We start from the raw sequence: 23,538 nt of genomic DNA on the forward strand, positions 1-23,538 counted from the left end.
TGCACTGCAGCGAACCTCCTAAGAGATTTTTCTGCTGCCCCCCTGGTGTACCCTGCAGGGGCAGACTTGAGAGTGACTGTTGCAAATAACATAGAGGAAGCTTGAAACTCCAAAATCCCCTGTACTGGCAGAGATAAAAAGTTGAGCTCTGCATGAATACTCCACACCTTTGTCAATGGCTTCCGGAGCTTGGTTTCTGTTACAGACTACAGATTGCCAGAGGGCCCGAGGCAGGCGGACTGCCCCCCTCACACCTACCCAAGTACTCCCTGCCTTAAACCTGTCAGGATGAAGTCCTGCTGGCAGATCCACTAATTGCGCTGTCTTGGAATCACATCAGTATGGGGTGCCCAGGGGCCTGCCTGAGACTGCAATTCAGTTAATTAGGACTGGGCACTTCGCAGGGATGTCTGGCTTTTTTTTGGTAACGAAACGTCATTTTCGCTAAACAAGGTCACTTGGGTGCAACAAGAGAAGGGAGTTTGCTGGGTTGGTTCATAAGGAATTGGTAGAGATGGTCCCCTCCCTCCCTTCTGGAAAATTTGGCAAATCCCACAGAACACCAAGGGATTGGCAAGTGGTTCGAATAGTTTTCTTGCCAGGTACTGCTTCAGAATGTGTTGACAGGCCTGCCCGCCTGGTCTAGAACTTCTGTGGAACAGGGAGCTCTTCACTCTTCACTTCTGACCTTGCTGGTCTCATCATCTCCCTGTGCCCTGCAACTAAGTATTTGTATTTTTGGGACTCCCAATCTCTGCCTTCATCCCCCACCAGGGAAGAATGCCCCTTGAACACAAGGGCCTGGACCACACTCACTCAGTGCCAAGCCCCAAGAACAGGCGCCACACAGATGCTCCCTGCGACTCTGGTCTGGTCAGACATCCCGGGCACCCCTTTGGGAACACACCTGTAACTGGCTTTAAAAGTCAAATACAGTGGGCCTCCCTGGTGGCGCAAGGGGTTAAGCACAGCACTCTGAAGCTATCCGCAGCCTCTGCAGCACGAATTCAATCCCTGGCCAGCCAGGGAGCTACCCACATGGCAAGGCAGACCTCTCCTGTCTCGCCTGCTGCTCCCCTCAGCAGTGTACTTTGGTCAATCTGCCTGTTTTGTTCCCCACTCTGTCTCTCACCCCCCACACCTCTGGCCACATGTACCCCAGCTCTTGTATGCATAAATAAATAAATCTTTAAAAAAAAGTCAAATACATTTTGAGAAAAGATAGGGTTTACGGGAATAAAATGGGAAGGCAGGCCATGCGTGTGCAGTTACACACAGAGAGACCTTCCTCTTTCCCCTTTTTGGTCACCAAAGAGGAGGCCACTCATGACTCTTTTCCCCACAGCAGGGTGCATTCTTGGTGACTCTTGCTAGTCTGCTGCTCCCCAGCAGAATCCTGGTGGCTCTAGGAAACATGGCATCCGGGCCTACTGCAGGTCTCCTGACTTAAACCCTCTGTGAAGACTCACTCCTAATGGGCCTGGAACCCGCCAGTTTTAGAATCACTGTGTCCATCCCAACCACCTCCTCCCAGTTATCACTGCACTTCGATGTGACAGTGACAGACATGGTAACATCACACTTCACATTGAATCGTTACTGCCTGGCATCATGTTTTTATCTTGGTCTCACCAAGTTGGTGAGCCACTTGAGGACAGGAATGGCACCTCCTGCTTGTGGGGGGGACCCCAGGTGGGCAAGAGAACTCCTACCCATAGTTACATTCACATGTGAAGTGCAGTTTGTCTGGCAGGGAATACTAGGCCAGGATAATGACATTTGGACTCCCAAAGTGGTTTTCTCGAGTGAATTAGAAAGTTCCTGACTATAGTAAGGATGGGGCAGGTTCCTGTCATAAGGGCCACCTACTTGCAGACCCCCAAGAAATGGACCGCCCCATTTCTAGCCAAAGAGATGACTCTAGTCTGCTGTAGGCTGAGTAGGGCTGAGGGGTCTTTGGCTTGGAGTAGCCTTTCCTGCCTGGCTGCGGGCATCCCAGATCAGGACCCTGGCATCAGACCACGAGAGAGAACCAAAAGGGGCTGGTGGTTCCTGCAGGATGCTGAGCTGTGTTCTCCCGGGTGGGGGTGTCTGCCCACGCCAGGTTCTCAGAGCCGGACCCCAGCCACACCCTGGAGGAGCGAGTGGTGCACTGGTACTTCAGCCAGCTGGACAGCAACAGCAGCAATGACATTAACAAGCGGGAGATGAAGCCCTTCAAGCGCTATGTGAAGAAGAAAGCTAAGCCCAAGAAATGTGCCCGGCGTTTCACCGACTACTGTGACCTGAACAAGGACAAGGTCATCTCACTGCCCGAGCTGAAGGGTTGCCTGGGTGTCAGTAAAGAAGGTAAGTGCCTGCCCCTGTGCTCCTGGCCTTCCTTGCCTCCCCCACCCGCTTCAGCACAGAGGCCAAGGGCACCCTCTGTAAGGCCCTGGGTGCTTGTTTATTGCACGGTTTTCTGGGTGTGGTGTGCTTCCTGCTAGAGGCCTGATGCAGTGGGGGAGCTGATGGATGAGCTGATGGATGAGGTCCTTACATAGTCTGTGGAGGAGACACTCAGTCCATGGAGATGATTGCCGCTGTCAGTAGCACGTATTACACTATTGCCTTTACTTTTCCAGGTCTCCCTTGAACTGTGAACTGTGGACTGTGTATTCTCCGTTGTAGCCACAGTACCCGCTCTTAGCAGTAGTTCATGAAGTCCTCTCAAGTGAGAGAACGAGTGGATGAGGGGGCTGCCCCGTGTGGTGACATCTAGCTTTGACACACTCTGAGTACTGGAAAGAGCCCACCCAGTGCTGGTGTAGACCCCAGGCCTACCCAGGTGTGCTTCTGGACTGAAAGGGGCTACAGTCTCGGAGCCCTGCAGCAGCGCTGCCCTCTGTCCCCCACACTGGTAGCTCTGGTCTGCCTGGCACAGGGGAGTCAGGGGAGGCTGAGGGTGGTGACCTCAGGTCCATGGCGCTCAGGGAGGCCTTCCTCTGAAGCCGTGCCAGCCCCCAGGGGTCTTCCAGTGCACAGGGCCTAAGGGAATCAGCCAGGAAATGTGCAAACTAGAATACCAGATTTGGGGGCACTGCTCATCCAGTTGTTCCTCCTCAGCCCAGGCTCAGCTGGGGACAGGTTTTGGCAATGTGTGTGTGTGTGTGTGTGTGTGTGTGTGGCTGGTGCGTGTGCGCATGTTGATACATGTCTGCATGTGTTTGTGCACGCACAAGTCTATACGCACATCTGCATCTACATGTGTGTTTGTGGCCCGTGTGGAAGCCTGTGTCTATGTGTATATTAACCGTGCGAAGTCTGCGTGAGAGTGAGTGAGTGTGTGTGTGTGTGTGTGTGTGTGTGTGTGATGGAGTGAGAGAGAGAGGAAGGAAGATGGGGTGGGGGAGGCTAGGGTACACTTAACTGGAGCACTATTACTCTCTCTTCTCCCCCATCTATGCCCACCACAGGGCACACTGCCCTGGGGGCTCCTCAGGTCCCGCTGCCCATATTTGCAGCCCAGGGTTTGAGCGCAGCCTAAGGAGGGATAGCAGTTTGTTAAGGTCACACGGGAGGCAGCATCAGTGCTGGCGCTTGAACCGGGCATCAGGGTTCCCAACCAGACTGCCATCCCCTCACAAGGACCCAGAGTGTTTGAAGACGGTCCTTGTGTGAGCAGGCCGGTCTTGCTTCCTGAGAAAGGCCGAGGGGGTTAGGACAGTGGTGAGGTCAAAGAAGTAGGGGAGCAGATCTAGCTTGGGTGTGGGTAGAAGCTGCTGGGCAGGAAACTGCCAGCACGTTCAGAGGGGAAACCCCTAATTTCCAGGCAGGAGGTGCCTGCAAGAGAGTGAATCACAAGTGCAAGTCACAGGGGAGACGCGGGGCCCACAGCCTAGGCAGGGGAATTGGGGGTGCAGGTAAGAGCAGAGCCTTGAAGTCAGATGAACCTGGCTTTTAATCTCAGTGCTGTCCCTTACTAGCCCTGCGATCTTTGCTAAGTTATCTAACCTCTTTGAGCCTCAGTTTCCGCATCTGACAATGGAGATTGCTGCTATCTATCTGATAGATTTTGTGTGAAGCTTTCACAAGATGGTGCTTGTGAAGAACTTAATACCGGGTACATGGCGAGTTGTGTGTGTGTGTGCGTGTGTGATGAAGTGAGGGAGAGAAGAACACACCTGCCAAAGGCAGCAGTGTCTGCTCTGGAGAGTGACAGAGAAGCCACTTGGGTGCTCGGTAAGTAGAGCCCATGCCTAGGTCATCTGGTGTCATGCGGTGCCCTCTGGTGGGCCCAGAGGGGCTTGCATGCTGGGAGGGGGCAGAGAGGTGGCCTGGAGGATGCAGAGTTTGAAGGATGGGTGTAGCTTTGGGTCTGAGGGCTGGAATTTTTTGGAAATGCTTCATGAATACAGTTATTTATTTCTTTTAACCAACCAGACTCCTCACCTGGGAGCAAATTTCTCTGTATAGCAAGTAAAGACCAGATGTTCCAGAGGCAAGACCTCTTTCTTCTCTGTTCTTGCCCAGATTATGAAGCACTTTCATCAGGATTATTGTCACCATCCTGTGAGGCAGGCAGGTTGCAGAATAGATCTTTCATCTTTTTAAAAAAACCAACTCTTTCTTCAAATTGCCTGGGGCTGCCAGCTGTGCTCAGTTCAGGCTGTCCCCTCTTCTCCTTGGTGCTTAAAACATGGTTCTGGAAGCAGATGGCTGGGTCTAAGCTTGCTTCACCACCAAAAAGCAATGACCTCTCTTAAGTCTCAGTTGCATCGTCTATAAGTGGGGATAATTTGATCACTGTATCTCTGACATATAAAGTTGTGCCAAGGATTGAGTGATGTGACAAGGTGAAGGGGTTAGCTCACCTGCACAGGTAAGAATGGAGGTGCGTTTGCAGCCTGCTGGGCAGGAGCGCTATGGGCCCTGCACACAGGTCTTTCTGTTCACCACTGAGAGAAGCAGTTGCTGGATTCAGAGCCGACAGCCTGGCTCTGCCCCTTCCACCTGCCTGCCTCGGGGCTGTCCCACTACATTTCGAAGTTTGTTTTCTCATCTGTAAAGTTGCCGATACCAACCTGCCCCATCCCATGCTGTGTCTCTTTCTCAGGCCTTACAGGGAATGTGGAGCTGAGGTTTCACAAGACCCACGGATAGACCTAGATTCTCAGTATTTTATCCTCCTCCGAGCTCCTTCTCCATCTGCACGACCTCAGCCCCTCTCACAGCAGTCCAGTGAGAGCAGCAGAGAAGGGCTGGCCACTGTGGTTTCCTTGGTTCCACAGGCTGATCGGGGGGTTTAGGAGTACACACAAGGTCACGTGGCCCCCAGGGGTCCCCAGAGCTGGCCCAGCTCTTGCACACTTCTCTCCCAGCGGTCCCCTCCTCCTTTTGGGGCTCTGGTTCCTGCAGAAGCCTCAAAACTCATCAGTCTGCTGAGGGTCAGCTGGTGTTAGTAGACTGAACCTGGAACCTTGTTTTAGTCTCTCAACTACTCTGATTTGTAGTTCCCACATTTGCCCAGCAAGCAGTTAGACCAGATGACTGCTAAGGTTCTTTCTACCTCTGACATTCTATGGCTTGGAGAGCCAGGACTCGAGGAGGATTTACAAATTCCATCAGCACCAAATCCTTTCTTAGCCAATAGCTGAGGATTACAAAGAGGCACCCTAGTAGGGGACCTGGTCTTACAGAAAAGGGACTTTGCTCAGAGGTGTTGATGAGCAATGGGGTCACCCAGGCAGCACAGGGCCACCGACACCCACAGAACAGATGGCAGCCAAGCCACCTCCGGCTCTTTCCCAAGTCCATTCTTCATTCTGGAAGCCAGCGGAAACGGTCCCAGGTAAATAGAAGCTCTACCAGTTCTGTGGGTCAAGGCCACTTGAGTGTCACATGTTCCTATTTGTTGCAGGTGGTAGTCTTGGCAGCTTCCCCCAGGGAAAGCGAGCTGGCACAAACCCATTCAGTAAGTTGCCTTCTTTCTGGGCTCCCCTCTTGGACCCCTTATGCAGCTTTGGGGTGCAGTGGGAGTGGGAGTATTTATTGGCCAGGTGACATACAATAGATCCCTATTTTCAGTGTGTTTTGCTAAAGACACAATAGAAAGATTAGGGTTAGTGCCCTGAGGCTCCTGCCATCCCCACCTAAATACAGGCACCTGGCACCTCCTGCCTGCTCTCATGTTGAAAGGCTGGCATCCTGCTTTGTGCGGGGTGCACACCCCCGCTGTGCTGCCTTACCACCCCTGGTTCTCTGAGTGAAATGCTAGACTTGTTTCACTTCCCGTTGTAATGTCTCCTGGTGGCAAACCAAGAGCTGGTGAAACCTGGGCTTACATGCAGATCTAGACTACGCAGGTCCCCCCAGTCCCATATCAAGTAGCAGGTAGAAAAGGCTGGCATGGTGGGGACGTTGCTCTGTGTAGTCAAATTTCCCATAAAGCCAACTGTGACTTCCTCTTGCTTATACCTCCCTTCTCAGTAGGCCGCCTCGTCTAAGGAGCAGGAAGCCCAAGGGCAGGTGGAGAGACCAGAGATACAGGATGGCTCACGACCCCAACCTTGGCGCTGCCTCGCCCAGCCGCATCCCCTGTAACATAAGTGGTGCCCAACGTGTTTGCACTTTTAATAATTCGTATTTGCGTGTTTTCTTTTTGGTTTCATTTTTAAACACCAATATCTAATACCGGTGGGGAAAGGAAAGGGAAGAAAGACTGTTTATTCTCTTATTGTAAGTTTCTTTGGATCTGCTACTGACAACTTTTAGGTTTTTTTGTTTGTTTTGTTTTGCAGGGGGGAGGGTTTGCTGGGACTGAGAAGAAAGAGATTTATATACTGTATATAAATATATATGTAAATTGTATAGTTCTTTTGTACAGGTGTTGGCATTACTATTGGTTTACTCCCCTCCCTGTCCCTGCTGTGGGCTGTGGGGGCTCTGGCCCAACTTTCTAGAACCCAGGCCTCGCCCAGCCCACCTGGACTAGGTGTGCATCTGGGGGAATTCTGTGATTATCTGCAGACTCCATCGGGTCTTGTGTGGTGGAGGAGCTTCCTGGGGCGTGGCTGGCGGGTCATCTCACGGTTGGCCTTCTGGGGCACAGATGGAGCTGCCCCAAGGGAGGGCACAGCCTGCACGCACAGCTCTCCCAAGCCCAGGTGCTCCTGGTCTCCTGACCTTCAGGTGGCTCAGAATTGGTGGGGCCACCACTATGCTAGCAAATTATCCTTAGAGGGTTTGCACTTAGTCCATTGAAACATTCTCACCCATTTGGCATCCACTCTGTAAATCACGAGGGGGAAGCAAAGAAGAAAAAGGCACACAGTGAGGCCTTTTATTTCAGCGACACTGCCTATTTTAAGTAGCGGGCAAGAAGCCGGGAAGCCTGTGAGTCAGTGCCGAGACAGGAAGACTTCTCACCTCTGGCAAAGCCACCCCTGAGGCTTCCTGAGATGTGGCCCTCTCAGGCCTGAGTCAGACCTGTTCCACCGCGCCCCTCCTCTCTCTCCCCAGCCATCATCGCTGGTCGGAGGGAGGAGCTGAGTTGATCACCGTGTTGGTAACTCAACGATTTTATGTTTCTTTTAACCCAATACTGCGGTTCTTTCTGTTCCCTCAAATCTTCTCACTGGCATCCAGGCTTAAGGCCAATTCCAGAAGCAAAATTGATCTTGGGCCTCCTATTCTGTCCCCCTTAAAAGTGCAGGGACAATATCCCAGCTATGGGGAGATTCAGGCCCATCTTGCAACAGACGTTTCACCAGGACTCCAGCAGGGCTGCCCAGCCTTCAAGACAGATGTGCAGCTTCCTCTTTCCAGGTGACTGTGCTCATTCAGACACCTCCAGCCCGAGCGACCAGTGACCGTAGCACCTCTTCTCACGAGCTGCCTTGGAGGCCTCCCTGGGGCTGAAGTTGCCCGGACTGGCGTCCTAATCGGATTGCCGTTGGAAGCCTGGCCTCAGCGTGGTCTCGCCTCAGTATTCCCAGAAGCACATGCACCTGGGCAGACGGTGTATCCCCTTTCAGGCCTGGGAGATACTGGTGCTATGAGCAGCAGCCCCCTCCCTCCCCAGACCCTGCTTTGGGGTGTGCCCCACTGGCGGGTGTGGCTCCTCAGGACATGATCTGATGGAGCTCGGGCTGGAGAGGAGGGTGCTTGCTATTTGGTGAAAGTCCTGGAGGTTGTTTCCCTGGTGACTGGAGGCCCCTTCCAACATGGTGAGACCTGGACCAGAAAACTCAGTGTGCTGGAGCTGACATACCTTCCAGAAGATTCCAGCCCCATCTCTGGCCTGGAGCAAGCACAAAACACAGAGGAAGTAGAGGAAGTGCCTCCTTGTAGAAATTCAGAATCTCCCCAGGCATCTTCTGCCTCATATGTGTGTGTAGACTGTGTGGTATGGTTTTCCTTTGTGTGGAGGGAGGGAGATGATTTGTAGCTTGTTTTATAAAAATAAAAATAGATAAACCTGGGTGGATGTTGCCTTTTTCCTTGGGTGGGTTCCTCTGATGGAAAGGCTTCATTTCCTGAGACGCTTACTCAGCCAGGCTTCCAACAGCAATCCAATCTGAGTACTCGCTGCACAGATGCTCCAAGTTCGAGTTGCTAGTTAAGAAGGGTACCCACGAGGTGGCCACGAGGTGGCACTCTCCTTTACCCTGAGGACACTGATCCCTGGCCCTCACCTTCAAAGTTTATGCCCAGTTTATTGTCTTCCTCTCTCACCTCTGCCCATACAGCTGAGCCCCCAGAGCATCTCTTTGGGGACAGCGCCAGGCAACAGTCTTCCCGTGGCATCAGGCTGGTAGGAGCGGGCACGTTGGCCATAATTCAGATTGCAGAATCCCAGGCTAGGAAGCAGCTGTAGACGGAAAGAAGACTCCCCAGGAGGTTCATGCTGTCTGTGCCCCTGTTTTGTATAGTTGATACTCAGCTGGAGGCTGCTGGTCTGGTTGATAGAACGGGAAGACTTCAGGTGGGAACTGGCAGCAGGGACAGGGTCTCTGGATGTTTTCCAGCAATACTGGCCTCTGTTCCTTTTGCCCCTCTCCCCACCCGTAGCTCCCTGTAAATGGCCTCCTAAGCCCCCACTTGAGAACCTCCTCTAGTTTTCTTTTGCCTCTTGTCCTTTGCAGGTGAACAGAAGGTAATTCTCCTTGAACAATTCCACCCCAGACCTTTCTCCAGCTAAGCGTTCCTGGGAAAAGGTCCAACCTCCAGAAGGGTCACACAAACCACATATCCTCAGAGCCACATTGGGCCCACCGTGTCCATGGTCTCATCACATCCAACACACCATGGGCCTTGAGACAGGTGTCTCAGGTTTGGACTCAGAGTTCAGTGACTTGCTGGGTGCCACCCAGCTGGGCCAACAGTCACCCATGGGTGATCTGAGCCCAGACCCAGAGCTCTGCCCACTTGTGGATGCCTTCCTGGAGAAGCCAGAACAGCAATCATCTCCCTCCTGTGTGGCTTGGCTCCTGGTCATCACATTTAACTGTGAGTGCATTTTAGGGCCTTATTTAAGAACACTAATTTGCAGACACCTATCCTAGACTCCAAAGAGTGGGGTGAGAGAAATGAAGGAGCTCACTGGGGGACTTGGGGTTCACCCAGCATTTAGGGGGAGATAGCCTGGGGGATTGGGGTTCTGAGCTCACACTCGAATGCAGGGCCATTTGCTTTCTCCAAGGACAGTAGCCACCAAGTAAAAGTAAAAGATCCACTTGTTTCTTCCTTCACCCTGTGCCTGCTTAGCATCTGTGAGGAAGGCAAGACAGGGTATTTTCAACTGGGATGTGGCGACACAAGGTTGGGCAACTTAGCCCATGTGAGGCTGTCAGAGAAGGGCTCCCCAAAGCCTGTGTTCACCCCTGGTTTCCAAGGACATCTGGGTGGGACGGGAAACTCCCCAGAGATAGTCTAACTGGTCATCTGGCCTTATACTGCCTAGTTCCTGAATGACCCACAAGGCCACAGGGAAGCCCACTGAGAATGTTCATCTTCCCAGGAGCCCTGGTCTTCCCATTTGACTTCAGTTCCCCTGTGCAGATGGGGACAGGTGAAGCTCGAGGATGTATTCAGGCAGCGCCACTCAATCAAATTTACAGCCCTTGGGCCTGGACCTCTCCTCCTCCCCATCCTGAACTTTCTTGAGTTGCTGTGGAGAAGCATACTGGCCATGGCTGGATGCCTTCCTACTGAATGCCAGTGCCTGGCATGAGACACAGGTATCTCTTGTCATTTCTTGTCAACTCTAGGTGAGCACTCTGGCCAATGCCTTCTTTTTAAAAAAAAAAAAAATTATTTTTATTTTTTATTTTATACATCATTGTTCATTTTTAAGTAATAGTTGCATTCCCCATGCCCTCAGGTGTAGTCCCCATAGAATTTCCTTTCCCAACGCACCCGTGCACCATTCCTTCTAGTCTTCTATGTTACCCCCAACAAACACCTTCTCAATGCAGCCTCAGCCCTTCACTTTCTGCCCTACCCCTTTGTCCTCTGACAAGGACTCTCTCTCTGAAGGCCCCTGTGTTTGGCAGCTTCCTAAACAACACTTTGACTCCAGCAAATGGCCCAGGATCCGCTATGTGGAACTGGACTAGGGCAACCTGATCACTCACATCACCTGAACCCTTGGGTGTGGTCCCTTCACACTCAGCATGTTGCTGAAGTACTCCTAAGCGCCAGGAGGGACCAGGTAACATACACCCCACCCTCGGTGACTTAAATCACAAAGGTGTTCTCACTCCTGCAGCATATTCACAATATGCCAGCAGGGGGCGCATGTCTTCGTTGGCCTCACCCAGGGACCCAGGCTTGCCCCCGCCCCCCCCCCCCCCCCCCCCCGCATCCTCCCTGGTTGTGGAGGCAAGGGAAAAGGAAACGTGGTAGATTGCTCTGTGGTTCTTCAAGCTTCCATCTGTGGAAGTGACATATGTCACTTTGCTCATATTTCAATGACTAAAGCAAATCATGTGGCCCCCACCTAACTCAAAGACAGCTGCTAAGTGCCCAGAAATAGAATTAGCTATAGTGGGTGGCCCCTCTGCTGACTCACAGCATAGATTTATCTTTGTGCTTTTTTCTACATTGATTAAAAATCTGCAATTTTTTACATTCGTTATTCAGGAACAAAAAGACTTGTTTTTCACAGTTTACATGGTGTGTTTTTGTACATTATTTCTGAGGCACTATCACATTTATGAGTCTCCCCCTCAGTAAAGCAGAGGGTGAGCGTGCCTTTCCTGGGAGCTCTCCGCCTCCCTCCTGGAGGCTACTGTCAGGTCACGAAGGCCCTGCTCACCTCACCTTGCTCCTGGGGCTTGAGAACTGGCTGCGAATAGTGGCTACTGATGTGAGGAACCTCAGCATCCTGGGCGCAGACGAGAACCTTCTCCTTTGCAGTCATCACTTTCACCTGGACTCTGCTGCGTCTTTTCCCCACTGTGGAGTGAGGAGGTGCCTCTGCCCACCCGGGTCGCCCCCATAACTCCCGGTTACTCCCATTGTCTACAGGCTCACTTCCACCCAGTCATGAGACTCCAGGTTACAGCTGGATGGGCCCCTCCCCCGCCCAATCTTGAGTTGTCTCCCAGAGAGGGGGAGAGCAGCAGGCGAAGGTCAGCTCTGAGACAAGGCCTCCTCCCTCTGACCTGACTCCACTCTTCTGAGGTGATGGGGCGGGAAGGAGGGCAGCCATGAGGGCCCTTTACAGACCATGGCTGAGCTCTCTCCACCCCTCACGGCGACTTCTCAGATTAGCACTGATTTCTCCAATGGCCGGCAGCTGTGCAAATGCTGACTCTGGAGCAGGGCCCAGGTAGGGCCCTGGGTGGGCCTCCCGCTGCCTCTCTGTGGGAAGTCTGGCTCTGCCTTGACCAATACACCCACATCCACTTTTTTCTAAGGACCCTGTCTTTGGTAGTTCATGCCCGTAATGTGGCTATGCCTGGCTCCCTTGGGAGTGTCCATTCACCCCTGGGAAACTCACGCACAATCCTTGCCACTCAAGTGATGGGGTGTGGTTGGTCCTCAGTGCCTCCTCTCCTGCCCGGTGTCTCTCTCCATATCTCCCCATTGCTTCACTGGGAAGAGGAGGCTGATCGGGAAGCCTGCTGCTTCCCGATAGCCGTCTGGGAAATGAGATGCCAGGTCTGAAGCCAGCCCAACCCCTCAGAGAGATTCTCTCCAGGCCGCTCTGTTCTTTCAGCCTCCAGGAGGACAAGAGAGGAAGCATCCAGTAAAACTGGCTCCTCCCCTCCTACCTCTACCCCAATCTTCTTTTATAAACTGGGGTGCCAGGGTGGAGAGTGATTAGTTGCAGAGTTCAAGTCTCAAATGGGGAGGATGTGAGGTCCCCACTTGGTGTTCTTTAAGACACGGGCTGCTTAGCATCTCTTTTTCTTAGATTCAGGCCCTAGTCATCAATTCTGGGAAAACAGAAAATGTGCCCCCCACCCCAGTCCTGTTACAGTGATTTTAGTGATAGATGCAGGGGAAATTGATCCCAGAGGGAATCCCCCACCCCATCATGGAGGATGCAGGAGCCCTTGCTACATCCTGAGCACAGGGAACCCTAAGCCCAGAATCCTCCAGGCTCCCATCATCTCGGAGCTCTAATGGGTCTGCTGTCCTGGGCAACTCTGTCCTTGGGGTCCTAGACTCCATCTGCCCCAGGGCCAGGGAGACCCCCAACTCTCCCCTCCTCACACAGGCCTCTGCTTGTGTAAACACATCTTCTAAGTTCCCGTGAGTTGCCCACTCTGTTACTGTTTATGCTGGACAGTGAAAGGGGGGACTTTTAGAGATACAGGTGGCTACGCATGGAAGCCGCGATGTTTCAGTGTTCTCCTCACCACCACTGCCCTGAGTTAGCAGCTCTGTCCTACAGGCAGCCTCCTCCCTGCTTTCTGAAGGGTTGTTCTGAGACTCAGGTAGTGAGTCTGCCGGGCTGAGCTCGCCGCCTTGAAAATAAGTCCCATCACAAACCCTTGGCCAGTGTGGGAGGCCCGGAAGAGACTCCCAGAACCCCACCAAGCCCGGATGCTGGAGCAGGACCCGGCTTGAGCCTGGCTGACCAGGAACGCTTTGCTGCATTCTCCTTGGGGAAGGAGGTGGGGAACCAGCAGGAGATGGTGAGGAGCACCCCTGGGCAGCAGCAGAAGCCCCACTGGGGTGAGAAGAGGGGTCTACGTGGCCTTAGTCACCTGGGCTTGGAAATTTTCGAGGCATCTCAGAGAGAGGCCTGACTCCAAGTCTGAGATCTGCTCATCCCGGTTCAGCCATTGGCTCTGGTAACCTCTCCCTCCACCGTTCACGTTCCGAACACTCTCAGCCCAGCGCTCTGTTCTACTCTACTATGCTCTGGGTCTTGGGTCTGCATTGGAGGAGGTGTGTGTGTTTCAGGGGAGCAGTGGCACATGCAGGGGGGCGGGTCTAGATGTGCTGAGCGTCAACAGTGAAGAGGGGCCGGCCGAAATCAGGGGGCACAAAACACCTGTAGGGAGTGCAACAGGTGTGGGAAGGCCTCCCCTGTGGGGGGACCACATTATGGGCTGTGGTTAGTAGTGCAGAAGGAAGAACTGAGGAGCTGAGATGTGTGTGCTTTAGAGAGGACTTAAGATGCAGATGGAGCAAGAGATAAAGAGCTGCTGGGGGAGGAAGAGAAGGCAAAACGTTATCGAAGTTGTGACCCAGAAAGCTGAGCAAGGGTCAAGGTTGAAGGGCTGCTGCTCCTCCCCCCAGGGAAAAATAAGCCAGTGGACTAGAAAGAAACAAAGTGAAAGAACAGCCAAAACTAAGGCGGAAGAAACTGACTATAGAAACTGAGGCTTCCAGAAGGGAGGGGCTAGGGAGGGGCTCAGGAGCGAAGGTGGGAGGGGACCCAAGGATCTGCAGTGGGTTGTGGAGGCCTGGAGGTGGGCGTGTGTGGTGACACAGCCGAGGAGGTATGACCCTGCACCCAGATGTCACACACAGGGCTGGAAGCCCATGTTACCGCAATAAACAAATAACCAATGTTACCAACATTACCAAGTAACTAGCATTATCTCAATAATTTTTAAAATATATGGCCAGGGGAGAGGTAGGGGAGGAATAACAGGCAAGTGGATCGGGAATGGTCGAAGCAGGGGTGGGAGAAAGGAGATGCAGCAAACTGGAAGAACGAACCAGAAACAGGCTGAGGCGTCTCTGCTAGGCTTTCGGTGTTTGAGGTTTTCGTCTTTGTGACTTGAAAGGGTTGCAGGTCAGCATGTGGGCTATTTTTGGTTCAGAAGAGGAAGAAGATCAAGTGAATTGTCTAACTCCACCCAGGTCTCTTGCAGAATCCAACCTTCTGGATTCTTCTACATGGGTGTGACAAACCCTGCAAGCTCAACTTGCTGAAAACTGGACACCTCACCTCCACACACAGCTCACCAGTGCTGGTACACCAGCCAGCCACTCCTCACCCCCATGTGCAAGCCCAGAGCGCCCCCCACGCCCCGCCCCATCTACTTTCCAATGTCCTATTCCTTTTGACTATTTAGTCACCTTGTCCTGTCAATTCCCCTTGCTCTTCTCTCCATCCATTGCCCAACGCCATTGCTTCCTACAGAGAGGACCCAGAGAGCTGAGCAAGGGTCGGGGGTGAAGGGTTATAAATGGCCTCTGGTCTGCCCTCCATCCATTCCCCGCCTCAGCCACCCCACGCAGCCTGCTCAGAACGAATCAACTAAGAGGCGAATCCGATCATGCCACTCTTCTTAACTTCCCTCAGTTGGAGGGCACGGAATTGTGTTGCCCTCAACTCACAAGTCGAAGTCCTAACTTTCAATATGATTGTATTTGGAGATGGGACCTTTTAGGAGGTAAAGGGTGTTAAATGATGTCCTAAGGGTAGTGTCTCGATCCAACAGATAATAAGAGGAAAAGACACCAGAAATCTTTGTGTGCTCAGGAAAAAAAGGCTATTTGAAGACAGTGACCACCTGCAAACCAGGCCCACCAACCACAACAGCACCTTGATTTTGAACTTTCAGCTTCCACAACTGTGAGGACATGAATTTCTGTTGTTTAAATCACTTGGTGTGTGTTCTTGTGTTGTGACAGCCCACACAGACTAACACAGCTGCTTCTGGGATAAATACAGTTGCCTTAGTTTAGCTCCCAAAGTTGAGCATCCTGATCTGGTCCTGATCTTCAACAGCTCCTCCCACATACACATCCTTGCAAAAATAGATGTCTCCCCGTGGTATGATATTGCTATGCCCCAGCAGAGTACACTAGAGCTGCTGTGTGCCCTTGAGCAGTCAGTCAGCTTCACTTCTCTGGGCCTCCTCAGTGTTTCCAGCTGTGAGTGTTGACTACACAGCAGGCACTTGCTAAGTCCGTGTCTCATGGAACCACTGCACCCACTCTGTATGGGTGCCGGAAATCTCCTGCCTGCCTCTCTAGGCCCCTGCTTCCCTCTTCTCCACCACTCTGTCTTCTCTGCCGAGGGAGGCTGGATGAACTGCATCAAGGCTGCTCGTGGGCCCTCTGGGTAACCAGGAGTCCAGCAGGAGGCAGGCGGTGGGAGGCGAGGAAGGACAGCTCCCTCCCTGACCCTGCCTCCCACCAGCCTTCTGGTGAGGTTGTCTGGGGCTGGTTGAAATTGCTCCTCTCCAAGTATTGCTCTTCCCAAGAGGAACTATCAATAGTTGACCTTCCTGCTACTAGCAGGTTGTCTACAGTGGCAGGAGCTATTCAACTCAGGAGTTATTCAACTCAAGTGCAGCACTGTTGCCAGGGCCATTTCAGACATGGGTCCACTGAACAAGCATCAGAGGGGTTGGACAAGGAAGCCAAATGAGGCCCACAGCATGCATCACCTTGTCCATCTGATTGTTGACAGCCCCGACCGCCATGCTTGCTCTGCTAGGCATTAATGTAGAACACTAGCATCTTCCTACTGTGGACCCCATCCAAGAGGTCCATACACTCATTTCTTCCCCAAACTTCCTCATCACCAGTTAGCATCCTTTCAAAATCTCAAAGGACATGTGAATTACTGTACACCCATATTTCAGGCCAAAGTGAACAATCAGATGAAATGCCTCAAGTTCTGCCCTTGCAAGGATTCCATCCTCCACAGCCTTTGAAGGCCACCCAAGTGGGGCTACAGCACCAGGCTGTCCATTTCTGGCTGGTGCTGGCACATTGTGCAGATCTATCCCTGAAGTAGAGTCTTGCCTTTCCCTCATTTGTTAGCTGGCCACGGGGAAGCCATAGTATGGTACAAGAAGAAGAAGAGCAGCTGTAGGTCTGAGCCACCTGTTCTGACAGCTTGCTGTGCCTCCCTGACGTGGGTGGCTTCAGTTCCATACCTACCTCTTCCATTTCATGATGGAATGCTACTTTGCAAGTCCAATTTTAGAGTTTCTGGGTTAGGGACCCAGTTCTACATGGGTCTTTTAAGTTACATATCTCATGGTTTCACCCCTCCCTTGCCTGTGTCCTGAAAAGGTCTAATGGTATGGAGCATTGAATTGGTGTTGCAACTTAGGTTTGGTCCATATCCTTATCCTCCCACTGGCTGCCAAAAAGGAAGGGCTACTTTCGAGTTCCCTGCAACTGTCCATGAGCATATTCACAGCTCTTTAATTAGTTTTTTATTTAAACCTGAATATGATCTCTAAGGCCATATGAAGAGTCAGGTGACTCCGCGGTTTTTATAATCATTGTTATTGCCCCAATGACTGAGTGCTAGGAACACTGATCTCCAGACACATTGCCCTGCTCTTTATTTCATGCCACCTTCAGTGATAACGTGGGTCGCTGTGATGCCCTATCCCCCATGAACCACCTGTGTCTCCCTTGTCCGCATCAGGGAAGTCACCCCTGGGCTACTGAAATACACGAACAACCCAAACCCAGAGTCTGTTTTAAGAGTTTGCTCACTGGGACCATTGCTAGCATCAGTTCTGTGTCAACAGCGATGAATGGCACATTCAAATTGAAATAACCTCAAAGCATGGCTGGAGTGCTGGAATCCAGGGCTAGCAGCAGTGGAGCTGTTACCACCCCTAGGCCTACATTGCAGGGAGGGTCACAAAAGATGTTTCAGTTTTAAAACACTGACCATTATCCCATTTAAAAAAAATATTCAGGGCCTCTTTGGTGGCGCAGAGGTTGAGCGCTGCGTTGCGGCACCGGTTCAATCCCTGGCTGCTCCCCGGCCACCGGAGGAAGGTCCCACATGGCACGCAGACCTCTCCTGCCGGCCGCTACTCCCCTCAGCAGTGTACTTCGATCCTTCTGCCTATTCTGCTCCCCGCTCTGGCTCTGGTGAATTCTCTCACCCTTCTGCGCTTCTGGCTGTACCCAGTGCTTATATAAACAAAACAAACAAACAAACAAATAAATAAAACATGCCTCTATAAAAAAAAATTCATGAATCAGGGCCTGGTGGCACAAGGGTTAAGATGCAACCTATGAAGCTATCCACATCTACTGCAACACAAGTTCAATTCTCTGCCAGGGAGCTACCCACCTGGCACAGTAGACCTCTCCTGACTCGCCCGCTGCTCCCCTCAGCAGTGTACTTCGGTCAGTCTTCCTGTTCTGTTCTCCGCTCTATCTCTGGTGAATCCTCTCACCACCCCTCCACATCTCTGGCCCATACCCCAGCTCTTGTGTGCATAAATAAATAAATCTTTTTAAAAATATTCATAAACCAAACACATCAAGCCTGCTGACCTTTAGGTTTTAACATCCGGCCAAAATCATGGAAAGAGAAATGATTGACAAAGACCCAGCTGGAGGCACTGATGATAGCCAAAGAGTAAATTGCTATTATACCATCCCATTCAAGTAACACGTAGTTTCGATCACAGTGACTGGGGACTCAGAGTGACAACCAGATCTGCAGATCTAAAGTAGGGGGAAACCCAGAGATTGAGCACAAAGAACTAAGGTTGGAAATCAGAATCTAAGGATTTGGAGGCAGAAGAGTTAACCTTGGGTCACTTCCTTTACAGATTTTTAAGAAACAATGTTTCCTTTGAATTTATGAGTCAAGCCTAATCTCATTTATAAAGACAGTTTGGTTCCCCTGTTCTCTTGTGAAAATGTCAAGAATTGTTTTGGATAACCATTCCAGGAAGATGTCTTTTGAATCACCCCTCCCTGGGACCAAATAGCATCCCATTATTAATTGTGTGCAATTAGACTCCCCAACCCAAGGCCCTTTATCACAGTGAAATTTCTCTTGTGGAAATTTCCACCAGTCTGCTCTTGGCTCTTTCTGGAACATCAGTCCAATCTGCTGCCTCTAAAGGAAGCTCCTGGCTCAGTGAGGATGGAGACAGAGTTGAGAAGGGATTGAAGGACAAGAGAACCAGCTGCCGGCTGGCTCCTCCTGCCCTCATGCTGGTCCCTGGCTGCCTTGCCCAGGGGCTCGTTCACTGGCCACACCCAGCGTAGTGGCTGGAAGGGATGGGGCAGGATCTGTATGATTCCAGCAGACGGGGTGAGGAGGAGTCCTGGAGCAGTCAGTGGCTTTTCAGGCTTTTATTGGGATTTACTGGGTACATGGCAGGCAGGGGTGCCGGAAGGGTGGGGATGGGGGGTGGTTAGGGGCCGGGAAGCTGGCAGGCCTCCCAACCCCTGGCAAGTCTTCACTCTTCCTGGGCTCTCCGGCTCGCTCTCATGGCCTTTGCTTGTTTTCTTTCTTTCACTCTTTCGCTCTGCTGTTCCTCTCTGGTCTCTCTTTCCTTCTGTTGTTCCCGTGACGCCGCCCTTATAAGCCGAGTCTCTCAGCCCAGGAGTATCCACCTATGCATGTCCACACCCTACTCCAGGCGCCCGCCATCAGGCATGCGTTCAGGACTGCTTGGATCCATCATCAATTCTAATGGCGGGAGGGCAGAAAAGCCTGACAATTATTTACCTTACCCTACACCCAGCCTCCTGTGAGTCTCATTCCTTATTCTGGTGATGGAGGCCATGACACTGGGGAAAGAGATTAGATCTGGAATCAGAAAACTTGTATTTGTGCTCCTGGGCAATCGTTTAACCTCTCCGAACTTCATTAATAAAAGGAGAATAATATCTGCCTCTTGTTGTTCTTATTTGATTCCAGCACATGCCTAGGAAGGGTTTGTTGTAAACCATAAAACTTCACATAGACATAGGTTACTCTTGGTCGCTTGTACTACGAACAGCTGTCTTTAATCACAGCTATATTTAATGGCAGGGGCAAACATGTATTGTAGGCGAGGGTGGTCAGTGGGGAGTGGCTGCCCAGCCAGACTTTCTTTCCTAGTCTCCTTGTATTTGGGTGAGTTTAAGGGACTGGGTTTTAACCAGCAGAATAATACAAAAGTGGCGAGTATCTCTTTGGCGTGGAGGCAGCTGGAACTGTGTGTGCCGCCCTAATTTTCTCCCCATCTGCTGCTGGAAGACGTGTCCAAGACCTCAGAGAGAGGCAGACTCGCAAAATGGAAGGAAATTGAAAACCTGAACCGTCTGTGGCAGAAGCACCTGCTGACCGTAAACCTCCTCCTGGGATTCTGTGTGGGTGAGAAAGTTTCATTTTGCTGAGCCACTGAAATATTGGCAGTTATTTTTTACAGCAGCTAATATTAAGTAATAAATGAGTTGAGAGGATGAAACTATTGTGGATTAGTCAGTAAAAAGTGCTGAAAATGAACATGTGCACTAGGGCAGTGTAGGGTAAGGTGAAATATCAGACTTCTGTGCCCTCCTGCCATTAGGATAGATGACAGAACCCTGCAGTTCCAAATACATGCCTGATGGCAGGCACCTGGACTAGGGTGTGGGCTTATGTAGATGGGATTCACCTGGGCTAGGACTTGGCTTTATGGGCGGCATCATGGGGACGCCAGCAGAAGAGAAGCAGTAGAAGCAGAAGCAGAACCACGAGAGAGCAGAGCAGCAGAGATCACCAGAGAGCCCAGAGTGAAGACTTGCTAGGGGCTGGGAGGCCTGCCAGCCTCTTGGCCCCCCTGGCACCCCTGCCTGCCATGTACCTGGTAAATCCCAATAAAATCCTGAAAAGCAACCAAGGGCTCCAGGACTCTGAGTCCTCCCTTACCCCGTCTGCTGGGATCATAGAAAACCTGCCCGGTGGCCTTCCTGTCCTGCACTTACAATTTGGCTCAGTCGGCAAGATGCTCCATGCAGACGGGTATGGAGCCCTCCAAAGATCTGGAGGGACTGAGGAGTAACAGACTGTGAGCCTGTGACAACTCTGCACATGGCATGGTGGCACAGGGGATGGACAGGGTCTGGGAGCTGCGGGACGAGACCTCGCCTGGAGGAGGAGACACCCGAGAGGACCAGCCAATGACCCCTGAGGCAGCAGAATCATCAGGGCTCGCCAGTGCTGATGCAGGGAGAGGCCAAGAGACTGATAGACTAATGGACTAAATCCCTCCAGAAGGCAGAGGACCTTGGCAAGTTTGATATGTTTTGGGGGCCCTGGGGGAGGATTGTTTGTACACCCCAGGAGATGGGAATCTGGGGGTGGTCTGTGGGCCTTGGTGGCCAAAAGCAGCTGGTGTACTGCCCAGCAGCCAGGTGGAGGAGAAAAGCCAACTGAAAAGGCAAAAGCTGGTGCTAAGATTGAGAAGCCCTGAGTGGCTGTTATGCAGCTTAAATATGTTGAAGGCCAGTGAGTCTCTCAAAATCACCTGTGGGTGATGCCCTGCTCACGGTTGAGTGAGGGTGAGGAGCTGAGGAACCCGTCCTTGGGGAACAGGTGGGGAACGTGGCTTGTGGTGGAGCCCAAGCCTAAGAGGGGACCCAAGAGAGGCCGCATGAGGAGCTTGTATCCACGGAGCCCTGACCCATGCGCATGTGCAGAGGGTTGGCCTGAGTGCAGGGGTCTGCGAGTCGCATGGGTGGCTATGAGAGCCGAGTGTTGGAGGGACCGCAGACAGAACCCTGAGGGTTGGCGATTACCCCCAACAGTATAGAATCGCCAACCCAAGAGTGAGTGCCTCCTGGGAGTGCATGCGGTGTGTGGCTTGTGGCTTACACTGCAGCCAGAGAAAGCCAGGAAGCCTGACGGCTCCTGGCGTGTGGTGGCAGATGCCGTGAGTGGTTCCTCTCTCGTATGAGCAGTGCCTTTGGCAGCAGAAGTGGTGGATCATCTACTGGTGCCAATAATGTTGTCTTTTGCCACTGGGTTGGGGCCCTGCCTGGACTTATTTGTGTTCTGTTGTATTTTGTTATATTGTGATATATTTCATTTGGTTTGTGGGCCTTGGCTGCGGTGTTCTATCGCCAAGTGAAATGTATATGACTTGTATAGACTGTCTGGCAGAAAACCCTAAGGGGTTGGATTGTAGGGTAAGGTAAAAAATGTCAGGCTTTTCTGCCCTCCTGCCATTAGGATAGATGACGGAACCCTGTGGTCCCGAATGCATGCCTGATGGCGGGCACCTGGAGTGGGGTGTGGGCATAGGTAGATGGGTTTCACCTGAGCTGAGACTGTGCTTTTAAGGGCGGCATCACAGGGACGCCAGCAGAAAAGAAGCAGTAGAAGCAGAAGTGTGAGAGAGCAGAGCAGCAGAGATCACCAGAGGGCCCAGACAGAGTGAAGACTTGCTGGGGGCTGGGAAGCCTGCCAACCTCTTGCCCCCCCCACACACACCCCTGCCTGTTGGATACCTGGTAAATCCCAATAAAAGCCTGAAAAACCACCGAGGGCTCTAGGACTCTGAGACCTCCCTTACCCTGTCTGCTGGAATCATAGAAAACCTGCCCTGTGCCCATTCCTGCCCCTACAGGCAGGCAGTGTCCTTTTCACACTGATGAATACACGGGGCGTAGGGCCAAGGGACTGCGAAGGGACATCTGCAGTGCATGGTCCGAGAAGGCTGACAGGCATGACAGGCAGCTTAATCTCTCTCCCTCCCTCCCCCCCACCTCTCTCTCTCTCTCTCTCTCTCTCTCTCTCACACACACACACACACACACACACACACACACACACACACACATACACAGTGGATATATAGTCTAGAATCCAGTGTTATAGCTGCAAGTAATGGACTTCAGCGGCATCTACTAAAACTTACTTATAGCTCAAGGAACTGATCCAGAGGGCAAGTCCACAGACGTGGTTAGTGGGGGTACCTAGACTAGTACCCAGGCCTCGAGGACCCCCCTCAAACTCCTTTCTGGACCGCTCATCCCCCGTCTCCATTCCAGCTTCTCTCTTGGCAAAGCATAATGTCTGGGTAACCCAGAAATGATTCCAAAAAAAAAGAGAGATGGGTAAAAATGGATTTCATGATATTGCATCTCCTATTTAATCACCAAATGGCAGCTTGCATTTTTAACTTTGTTGGTTGGCAAGAAGCAGCAAATTTTTTAGCGAAATCCTTCTTGCCTACTGTTTTGCGCTGTTTTGTTTCATGCACACCTCACTGCTATCCAGCTGTCATCTTCCGGGGCAGGGTTTATATTCCTGGTGGCGCTTCCTCAATCCCATGGTTGGCCACCTTAAGGCCAGGCTAGAACTTTAAGACCACAGCAGCACCTTCAACATGGCAAATGCCTGAAGTGCTGTCAGGATCCTGTTGCAGACAGTTCTCATTCCTCCACAGAGCACACAGTAGGGCCATGCTATGATGCTCCCTCCTGAACTCTGTACTCAAGTCATGCCAGCTATGGTTACACCACATCTACATCATCTCCAGTCTCTGCTTCCCAGCACGCTGCTTCGCTATGTCTGCCCCTCGCACCCAGCCATGCAGCGTGGGCAAGTCACAGTTCTTCCTTCAAGACCCTGTTTAAATGTCACGTTCTTTGTGAAGTGTGTCCTAGTTCCTCCAGGCTGAATATGTCTTTCCATTGCTCCCCAGGAACTTGGTTATGCCACTCTGAGAGTATCACGGCCTGGAGCTGCACATTTGATTTGTACCTTGGTTCAAACGCCCCCAAGGTTCCCTCTCACCACTTAGTTTTTGGGAAGGGCAAGCGTTCAAACAATGTGGCTGCCCCCAGCCCTGGAGTGGACAAAATCCCCCTGACCCAAAGAAATAGAGCCGCGGACGGCCCCCCACCCACCCCCCCCACCTTCTCAGCCTCCTACAGAGGACGCTGCCTTTGGGGATGGGGCATTGGCTACATTCTCTCCTTGAGAGTTTACACAAGAGAGGTGGGGTGCTGTTCCTGTGGGAATGGAGCTGTGAGGTCCTGCTGAAAATGGGAGTCGAAGCCGAAGGCTGTTACAAGCGGTGCCTCTGGAGGGGGTTGCTGGTGAGTAGAAAAGCCCCAGGCGAAATAGAACAAAGAATTGGTAGGGTGGAGACCGGTAGGAAATACTGGGGAGTGCAGACACGGCCCCCAGGATTCAGCCAGCGCCTTCAGGGATGATTCAGCGTTTTCGGGATTTCAGCGATTCTGGGGTCGGCCATTTCTGCCCATCCCCCCGCCCCCCCCATGCCAATCTTTCAGAAGGTTGTTGCGGCCCTTTTAAGGATGTGGAGAGGCTCCCAGCAGCCAACCTCCAAGGAGAAAAGTTCAGAGGCTTTGCCTGTTGCTAAG

At 52.0% G+C, this 23,538-nt stretch overlaps 1 protein-coding gene across 1 annotated transcript in view; it reads left to right on the forward strand.

The window, feature by feature from the left end:
* The window catches only part of SMOC1 (SPARC related modular calcium binding 1), a gene marked incomplete at both ends in the record, with an annotated part of 138,600 nt that extends 128,002 nt beyond the window's left edge, over positions 1 to 10,598 (forward strand). Inside the window, 4 exons of the mRNA XM_084240290.1 lie at positions 2,105 to 2,349; positions 5,900 to 5,953; positions 9,126 to 9,136; positions 10,536 to 10,598. Of these exons, the coding sequence (XP_084096416.1) occupies positions 2,105 to 2,349; positions 5,900 to 5,953; positions 9,126 to 9,136; positions 10,536 to 10,598 (373 nt within the window). The remainder of the gene's footprint in view (positions 1 to 2,104; positions 2,350 to 5,899; positions 5,954 to 9,125; positions 9,137 to 10,535) is intronic.
* Positions 10,599 to 23,538: the final 12,940 nt, after the last annotated feature.

This window comes from Talpa europaea, assembly GCF_964194135.1.
Source record: "Talpa europaea genome assembly, chromosome: 8".
NCBI lineage: Eukaryota > Metazoa > Chordata > Mammalia > Eulipotyphla > Talpidae > Talpa > Talpa europaea.